Source organism: Cyprinodon tularosa, unplaced genomic scaffold (assembly GCF_016077235.1).
Source record: "Cyprinodon tularosa strain WSP-4 unplaced genomic scaffold, ASM1607723v1 ctg126, whole genome shotgun sequence".
NCBI lineage: Eukaryota > Metazoa > Chordata > Actinopteri > Cyprinodontiformes > Cyprinodontidae > Cyprinodon > Cyprinodon tularosa.
Genome location: NW_024038070.1, coordinates 1,445,286 through 1,455,639, shown reverse-complemented (window position 1 = coordinate 1,455,639; position 10,354 = coordinate 1,445,286). Strand labels below are relative to the sequence as shown.

The 10,354-nt window shown below is 37.2% G+C and overlaps 1 protein-coding gene across 1 annotated transcript in view; it reads left to right on the top strand.

Annotated features, from left to right (window-relative positions):
• Positions 1-224: 224 nt before the first annotated feature.
• Positions 225-10,354, top strand: part of LOC119777693 (cytoplasmic phosphatidylinositol transfer protein 1-like) — an 87,670-nt gene continuing 77,540 nt past the window's right edge. The window contains exon 1 of the mRNA XM_038276683.1: positions 225-747. Coding sequence (XP_038132611.1) covers positions 700-747 — 48 coding nt within the window. The 5' untranslated portion in view covers positions 225-699. The remainder of the gene's footprint in view (positions 748-10,354) is intronic.

Sequence of the window (10,354 nt, the reverse complement as noted above, 5' to 3'; positions counted from 1 at the left end):
GCTTCAAACATTGATAAACAGCATCTAATGAGTGTAGTGTTTTTTTTATTTAATTTTTATTAATGTAGCAAAATTATGCTTTTCTCTTTTAACATTGAATTCCTCTTATCAGTACGGATGCTCACATCGAGCATAAAAAAGGGCGTGCATATTGCATAGCACCAATGACACCCGACCAATCGTGTCCCTACCAAAGTTAAAATCAAACCTACGCCCTTGCTTCACAGAGCTGCTGCTGCTCCTCGGCGCGGCGCATCTCCGGACAGGGCTGTCAGAGGAGAACTAAGGGACGTGCTGATAAATTTGATAACGGCACAGTGAATTAATTTCTGCTTATTTATTACCCCCTCTGACATAACCGCCAACGAAAAGCAGTTGTTAAGGGACTTATATCTGAGTTTGTTAATTGTGTTTTTTTTTCTCGTTATCTACTGTTAAATGGATGCCGATTAACTAGTTTTATCAACTGCTAAAGGATTTAGCATTATTTAAAACAAACAAAGAAAAAACTTGCAGTTCAGGAGCTTCTGTGTGCAGAGAATCCCGTGCACTGCGGAACAGCTGCTGATGAAGAAGTGAAGCAGGATCTGGTGTTTACTACCGTTTCCTTGGATCTATTTGCTTGTATCGTGGAGATCGTTCAACTCACAAAGCCGCAGTTTTCTCCTAGTTTCCATCACCTATCTGTGAGGGAGAAAAATGTTGATGAAGGAGTACCGCATCTGCATGCCTCTGACAGTAGAGGAGGTAGGTTAAGTTTTCATTCATTCTTCATCCCCTTTCTGCTGGTTTCATTGTTGCACTTTAAATATGTCCCTTAGAAAAGCAATCACCGTTCGGGACTTTTTCCCTCATGTGGATTTTCGTCTTTGAAGTGATTATTGTAAAGTTGCCAGCTATGCGTTATTTTAGTTTGCTTTTGTTTTGCTTATGTTTTCTTCTCTGTATTTTGCAGCATAGCTGCTACAAAAGACTTGCATTCCGGTTGCAATCGCTGGATGGCGCTATTGCCGTTATTGTTATTGTACTCAGTTTACATCTATCTATCTATCTATCCATCTATCTATCTATCTATCTATCTATCTATCTATCTATCTATCTATCTATCTATCTATCTATCTATCTATCTATCTATCTATCTATCTATCTATCTGAGCTCATAATGTGTGAAAGAGAATGTTATCAAATGACACACCCATTTCAGGCACTATTAGTTGTGCAGCTTGAAAAGTAATGGCTACTAGCAGTTTGCAGGAACTCATCCGTGTCAATATGCTGCAGTTAGTAACCTGAGGGTGTGCCCTGTGTCATCAGCTATTCCACCTCTTCTGTAATACAACCCTCCTTGGGTTGCTTGACCTCCATTTGCACCTTGATTCAGGTGACTTGAGTGATGGCTGAGGGGTTCTCAAATAGAAATGAATGGGTGAGCATTTCTGCTCTTACAGCACTATTGACATCCTATGAAGTTCACTTGACTTAATGTTTGAACTTGATACAACTATGAAATTCAACTGGACTTTTCGAGGTACAATACTTTGTGGAAGAACGTTTTTAAAGCATTTAAATCATAAAGAGAAGAGCAGAAAATATATTTGTGGTTTTGTCTCTCAGAACTGGGTTTAGTCCTGGACTTTTACTTCTCTTCAAATACTTTATGATGCTTTGATTTGAACCATCCTGTTGAAGCTCTGGTTGCATAGGTTGTTGACCTGCTGTAAGGTGAGGCGATAGGTTACTTGTATTTAGCAGTATCTATCCTCCCATCAATTCCCTGTACCTCTAACGTATGCCCCAACCATGATGATGCCACTGCCACTTTTCACTATTAGGATGGTGTGCTCAGCTTAATTTGAAGTGCTAGTTATTTACAACACATAGGTCCTGCTCTTCAGAAAGTTTGTGCATGTATGAACAGCTGAAATCATGTTTGTATGCGGAGAACAGATCTTCAAAGAAGGTAAGAAGGGATTTGCATTTGTCATTCAACAAACAGTGTTTGTATTCATCAATATTCAGATGACATTTTAAAGCCGAAACTACTCAAAATTGTGGGTTGCGGATATGCAATTGTAAACATTTACCACGTGCAAAGCAATTCTTCTAATCGTTAACACAACTGCAGCAGCTGTTTTTTGCATTGAAGTCATGTGCAAACTGACTCAGAAATATATCTAAGGCCATTGACATTGCCAGAGAATGGAGAAATATTTGAGAACGTGAACATATTTGCATTTACTATTAGTAAAGAAACAAATGCTAACAATTAAACCACATGAATAAATAAAAAAAGTGACTGAACAAAAATATTTCGGCATGTTTACGAAAAATGGAATATCCTATGAGTCTGCAAAAAGACAGGAGTGTATGGGGGAACATGGAGTGCGCATCTCTTTACAAAAGGGTTTGTTCCCCTTCTATCTAATAAATCATAATCATACACAAAGGACGATTATTTTTTCATTTAATTTTTTTTTACTTTTGTTCGTTGACCTTTGAGATATACTATAATTATTATTATTAACTGTTGTCATCCCATTTTCATCCTCTGCAAAAGATGAGAACACTCAATCTGTATATTTTAATAGGTGGAACTAAATCAATTTGCACATCTAAACATTTGCACAAAAAACATTGTTGGTCACCTGCAACACGCTAAAATAAAATTAACAAATTAACAAAATAACATTAACAATAACAAATTACAAAGACTAATTTTCACATGCAATTTTGAGCTTTTTATATGGAATCTTTATAGATTAGGCCCTCAGTGTTGCAAATTTGCAAATTGCAAATTGCTAATTTTTCCTGCTGCTGTGTGACATACACTCCCTGCACTCAACATATGCAGATTGACATCATAAACCTGTAGACACACTTTCACAACCTACTTATGATCATTGCCCTCATGGTTCATGTGGATTGGCATTTCTTGGTTGGTTCAAAGTTGCAGCAAACTGTTTTCATTTTCAGATCAAGGTCTGACCTGTGCACTGGCACATACTGTTGTATAGCAGTATTTTTTTTTTTCAATAATTCCTGCCTTAGGATTTTTAAAGTTTATCTCAGTCCATCTGCAGGTTCCTTGGTCTTCATCAAACCCCAGAGGCCTTCACAGAGCGGCTGTGTTTCTACTTTGATTAAGTTGCACAGAGGTGAACTTTAAAGGTGACTAATTCAGGTTGGACAGGATTTTATTTAGGGATAAAGTGGCTAAATATGAATGCATGTTATACTTCGCGGGGGGTGAACATATACAAATGTCTGTAATCACTTTGTAATAGTAAAACAGCGCCAAATACATACATTTTTTTTTTTTTTTTTTACAAAATTTGTAGTTTTATTAATTGTCTGCATGTTTCTGTAGATGTTAGAGGTTAAACAACTTTATGAAACCAACACATGAAGACTGCTTTAAAAATTAAATATTATAAGTACTGTGCTTATTCAGTTCACTTCCATATATGGCTTTCTGTTGGGAAACAGTAAGTTAGAATGCTCAGTTAAAGCATTTATCTGGTTATATTAGGGTCATGTTATTAAAGAAGCAAATTTTAAACTGGTGTTGACTTACATTTGTCCCATTGTGGCGCTTACTAATGATTTATATTAGTTATGTATGTGCTGTGGCATACTTTATAACTGTTTTTGGTAAGACTGAATCCAGATGGTTCAACCCAGCATAACAGATGGCAGAGTTAGGGACCTTAAACAAAGCTATGATTCAAAAGTTTGTAACGCTTTTTATGTTTTATGCCACACTGAGAGAATAGGTAAAATGAGTGAAGATAGAATTGAGTGAATCTCTATTTGCTTTAAATCAGACAGTTTACTAGCTTCCTCTGAGGACTATTGATCCTTTGTCCTCTTTTGTGGTTTCTGGGAGTTTCATGTTTCTAATTACCAGCATGCTCCTTTATCACTTCTTGTCTTGAGGCAGATTGTGTCCCGTCTTTGCTCCACTAGTAATGAAACACACAGTGGCAGTCCAGCCAGACAAAAAACAGTTACATCTGTTGTTGTAATGACCATACTGCAGGTCAACTTAATCTTCTGATATGTCAACAACTTACCAAATGGACATTTTGATCTATTAATATTAGCAGATAGCTGATATGCAACCGCCTGCGGAAACAGGCAATCATGCAGTTCTTGTCCGTTCAAACAAAGATGCCCACACTTGCTAAGTGTGCATCTGTGGTGATTTATATCAGCTCTTCACACACAAGGGAATTGCAAAGCAATACTGGGGGTTCCGTTTTTTTTTTTGTTCTTGAAGTTGCTTTAAATGCAAACCCTGTTGTACAAATATATATACTCACAGTTCATTAGCAAGAAATGGTATCGTGAGTAGTCACTTTAATTGTTGAAAATTACATAAAATGAAGCTTAGTGCTAATTCAGAAATTAAACTGATAACGAAACAAATCATCATCATCATCATCATCTCCTCAAGGCTTTATTGTTTATTGAATTCCTGATGAGTTCATTTAAGGCCGTGGTGTCTTGCTTTTGTTGCTTTTACTGCTTACATGCTGCATTATTAAGATTAAAGAATCAACTTCTACTCAGCAGACTCCTTTTCTAGAAAACTTAAAAACAACATGACAAGCCAGCAGAGGAGTCTCATCTAATGCAGACAGCTCTGGTCTTCATCATTAAACAGCCTGAGGCGATGAAAGAAAAGTGCTGCAGAGAGAAAAAAAAAGAACACACTAGAAAGCTGCAGTTATGACACCTAGAGCTCTAAACTGTTTTATTTTGATTGTTCCAATGATTTGTAAAGCTTCTTTGTGGGGTTATGTATTACGTCACTTTATTAGTGGCAAATTAATTAGTGTTTTATGCTGAACAGTCATAAAGTACTCCCTAAGCTCTAATTTGGCAGTGATTAAAAATCTCAGTTTACCAAGGAACAATCAAACTACTGACTGCAACCCTGATGGCGAATTGACATAGAATCATAGAATCATTATTTTCTATTTATTTTTCTTTAGACGATCCTTATATTACATGTTTGGGTTTTTTTTTTTGCTTGTTTGTTTTTTCTTTTTTTTTTTGGAAATTCAATTAAATTATGTTTTGGATGTGTATAAGTTTGGGACAAGCAAATAACAGATTAAATTAATATTTATATTTTTAGACTAAACCTTATATTGTCCTTCCTCCTTCCCAGCCATATCTTCTCTTCTTTCCTCAATGCACCCTTCTAGTCAGTTTCCTCCAGGTAACTAGTTATTGTTTTTAAGGTTGTGTAATGCTTCTGAATTAATTTTATTTCAAGGCTTTTTACACATCATTAGACTAAAAAATGTGTATGATATCTCATTTGATAATATCACAAGTTCAATATTGCCTGTAACTATGTTTTCTGTTCACAGTCTATCAGGTTTTTCATAAAATCCCCCATTTTGGATAACCCATTTATTTGCTGTCATAAAAACATTCAGTATTCAAACCAGAGACCTTGAAGCTTCATACGTCTAGAAGCTTAAAGCATCTATTTGTATTGGTAGGTGTCTGGTTTAACCACTGATTAAAAGGACCAGTTACCAATTTGTCACACCAGGAAAAGGCCTTTGATCCACTTTTTGTTCGGTGCTGTATGGTTGCATAAGGTACTTTTTGAGAACAAAAAATAAATAAATAAATAAAATATGTGATTCTCATTGCTCCGATTTCACAGAGATGATTAAGGAAGGACTAAGCATAGACTGAAAATAAAAATAAGGCTAACATTTTTTTTTCTTCCTGCCTGCATTTCTGTTCTCTATATTTGGGCCGTTATTACATCTGCAGACTCATTAGGGTCAACAGCAGTTTATTTATCTCAGGTTTGACAATGTTCTATTTATAACTATTGACAATGTTGACAAATACGTCCTACAAGCCGAAGGGTATGATTCACTCAATTTAGTAACATTTATAAGCAAAAGATGGCAGATTAGGAGACCCAGTTAGAGAGGTTTAATAAGTAAAAACAAAGCTAAGGCTTTCTGTAGTTGGGTCAGATCGAGATGGTACACACTCCAGTGGTCAACAACTTTAGAGGCTGCTTGGAAGCAGATCAAGACCACCTCCAGAAGTTGGTCTTGGTACGAGGAGGTTCATTGGTCTTAGAGTGACTGAAACATGACGGGTATAAAGAGCCTTACCTGGCAGGATAAGGCGACATTTAGCAGCAATAGTAGAGAATTGAATCTTAAAATAGTCCCACACATAGTTTGAATAGCTACATTTCTTGTAACCATGTGAAGTTGTCTGTGTCACGATTGGTATGGAGGTTGTTTGAGGACCCAAATGCAGAGACCAGGAGGCAGTGGTAAATCTTGTAGATTTAATGAAAAAACAGAGTCAGACAATCAAAAATCAAGAATCCTCACGTGGGAGGCCAGAGACGATGGAAGAATAAAAAAGCAACAAGGAACCAGCACTATTACTGCAGAGGTGGAGTAAATGGGGGAACAGAACAAAGGATGGACTAATGAGTTGAATAAGGAGCAGGTGTGTGTGGAACTAAGTAGAAGGAAGCAAAGGGAAAGGAAACAAGCACAAGGGGGCAACAGAGAGTAACTAAGGACTGCCTAAATATAATGGAAAATAAACCAAAGATCAACAAAACAGAATAACCAATAATTGAAAACTAAAAACTCAGAGTCCCAAAAGGGGATAACCCTGACAGTCGGACATGAGGTCTGTTTATATGCATAGTATAGAGGCATACTATAAACTGTGATTTATTGTTAACTTCACAGATTTGGCTTTCTTAGCTACTGTCCTTTACTAATTCAGGTTAGGCATTCTTAACTTTCATGAGAAAACATTTAGGTCTGAATAAATTACTTCTCCAAAATGCCTTTAAAAAATAGTAAAAAAGCTCACATAAAGTTTTCTTTTTAATGCCTTTGATTTGGTGGACTCTTTGATGTGTGTTGCTCCCACTTGCTCTGATTTCTGTGCAGCCTGACTTGGAGACAAACTGAGGTAGTCCCCGGTGTGAGGATAATTGAAACACTGATGTTATAGTGAAATTGTGCGTTGCCTCTTTTAAAGGTGATTCTCTGCACATTTCCTGAGAAATTTTCTTTCACACTTGTTTTTTATTTAATACATTAGTTTACTGTCTTGTCTTGTAGAAAATTGCAACAAAGGTATTTGATCATCCCTCGTAATAGCAGCAGTTTAACATGTCATTATATCACCTTAGGTTCTTTCTGTATAGAATTTGCATGTTGCCCCTGTGCATGCAATAACCTCAGCTTCCTTTTACAGACTATATGTATGAGTTTGATGGTTAGTCCTGTGTGCCTCTGTGTTGCCTTGTGAGGAAATGGGGCCATCCAAGGTGTACCCCTTCACTCATCAAATGCATTTATATAAGGCTGATCTGGTACACAAAATAAACCAATAACATATTTTTTCATGATATACATACATCATATACATACATTTTTAGGTGAAGTCCTTAATGCGAATACCATGTAAATGTTCTAAGAGACCTAATTGAACAGAAGAATTTTAACCTCTATTTTGTCAAAAAAAAAAGGTTAATTATGAAAAAACTGTCAGCATTACCTGTATAGATAGATTTTTTTCACGGCTTTTTTCTTTAAAAGACTGAATTTCCTACAACATATTTTAATAAAATCAAAATATTGTAAGTGTGCAAACTGATTGTGCTTAGTATGTAACACCTCAGTGCAGGTTTTCATTTAAATTGAAGAATCGCTATTTTTTTATGTTGTCGATCAAAACATAATGACGGAAAATGCATTTTAGGAATGTAAAAAGATATAGACAGAGAGAGAGACAGAGAGAGAAACAGGCATTCTGAAGGGTGAACAGGAAAAGCAAATCAGAAATGGCTCTCCAATGCAGCAACATTTATTATCTGGCAAACACAGAGTGTCAACATTTTTCTATTTATAGTCTCTGCTAAATTCAAGGCAGCCAAGCATGCAGTTTGTCAGGTGAAGCACTGACAGGTAGAATAAGTAATAAAGACTTAGTCAAAGTCTGTGATTGTGTTTGCATGATGTACGTGTATGTAGCCAGGTCTTATGGAGACTGTTGTTGACAGCAACTCTGCACACAGAGAGCATGCTTATTAATTTATAGGCACACGTTCAATAGAAGGCAAACACCAAGTGTTAGGTTAGGTAGGAAGAACAAGATAGAAATACTCCTTATTAGCACAAAACTACAATAAACAAGAAGTAAACAAACCAAGCAAATTGCAGCTGGGTCTTAAATTACATAGAGTATATATGTAAACTAGCAACCTCAAACACACAATTTAAAACATAAAAAAAGTTACAAGAGTAATATACACTACTCAGAAAAATAAAAGGGAACACTCAAATAACACATCAGAGATATAAATAAATGACATATTCTCATTTAATACCTTGTTCTGTACAAATTTTAATGTGTTGAATACAAAATCACGAAAATAATCAATGGAAATTGAATGTATTAAGTAATGGAGGCCCTTTTGTTTCACACACAATATTAAAGTATAACAATACACTACAGGCTGATCCAAACTTTGACCTTATGTCCTTAAAAGAGGTCAAAATTAGGCTCAGTACTGTGTGTGGCCTCCACATGCCTGTATGACCGCTCTACAACACTTGGGCATGGTGAGGTGGTTAATGGTCTCCTGAGCGGTCTCCTCCCGAACCTGGACTTAAACATCCTCAAACTCCTGGACAGATTGTGGTGCACTCTGATGCTGGTGGATGGATTGAGGCATAATGTCCCAGATTTGCTCAGTCAGATTCAGGTCTGGGGAACAGAAAGGCCAGTCCATAGGCCAGTCAATGCCTTTATCTTGCAAGAACTGCTGAAACACTCAGCCACATGAGCTCTAGCATTGTCCTGCATTAGGAGGAACCCTAGGCCATCTGCACCAGCATGTGATCTGAGAATTTGATCTCAGTACCTAATGGCAGTCATGCTACCTCTGCTGAGCACATGGTGGGCTGTGAGACCCCACACCATTACTGACCCACTGCCAAACCGGTCATTCTGAAGGATGATGCAGGCAGCAGATCAATAATATCCACTATGTCTCAAGACTCTGTCATATGTGTTCAGTCTGAACCTGCTTTCATCTGAGTACAGGGCAGCAGTGGCAAATTTGCCAATCTTGGTGTTCTTTGGCAAATGCCAAGCATCCTTGGCGTTGGATTTGGAGCACAGCCCCCTTCTGTGGACGTCAGGCTCTTATACCATCCTCATGGAGTCGGTTTCTAACAACTTGTCCAAATACATGCACATTTGTGGCCTGCTGGAGGTCATGTTGTAGGATTCTGGCAGTGCTCCTTCTGTTCCTCCATGCACAAAGGCAGAGGTAGCGGTCTTGCTGCTGTGTTGATGCCCTCCTATGGTCTCCATTATGTCTCCTGGTGTAATCGCCTGTTTTATGGTAGTGCCTCCAGTCTCTGGACACTATGCTGATAGACAAAGCAAACCTTCTTGCCACACTTTGCATTGATGTGCCCTCCTGGATGAGCTGCACTCATGGAGACACTTGTGTGGGTTGTAGAGTGTGTCTCATGCTGCCAAGAGTGTGAAAGAACCTGCAACATTCGAATGTGAGCAAATTTATCAGCCAGAAAGCATAGGTACTCAGAAGTGGTCTGTGTTCCCCACCAGCAGAACAACTCCTTTATTGAGTGGGTCTTGCTAATTGGCAATAATTTCCACCTGCTGTCTATTCCATTTGCAAAACAGCATCTGAAATTGATTGTCAATCAGTGTTACTTCCTAAGTGGACAGTACAATTTCACAGAAGTTTGATTTGATAGAAGTTTTATTGTGTTGTTTACATGATCTATTTGTTCGTTTACTTGAGCAGTTTATATCATAGAGGACAACAGGATGAAAAGTTCAAACAACCTCTGCTGCTCTTTAAGCTAACACATAATAAATACTTGCTTATAGTTGTTTGCATAAAAAAGCCAAAGGCAGCCACTAGTATTTACCTGGTGCCAAGCTGAATCACTAAACAGTCATGTGTTATTTTGCATTAAAAAATAACTTTAACTTTGAAGAGAGAAAGACTGAGAGTACCAAAATAAGAGACAAACTAAAAAGAAGTTAAGTCAGTAAAAGAAAAAAAACAAATATACTGTCTACAGGCTGTCAGAGATGTAGAAAAGCATTCTGACCTATAGATGATAAACAGACCCTTACTGAGTAGGTATGTGATATTGGTCATTGTAATATTTATTATAAATGTGAGGGCTTTAGTAGTAATATTAATAGCACTAATAGTTAGCAAGGAGCAGTTTGCAGAGATATTCAGAATATCATGAATACACATTTTACATGACAATAAGAATGTTCG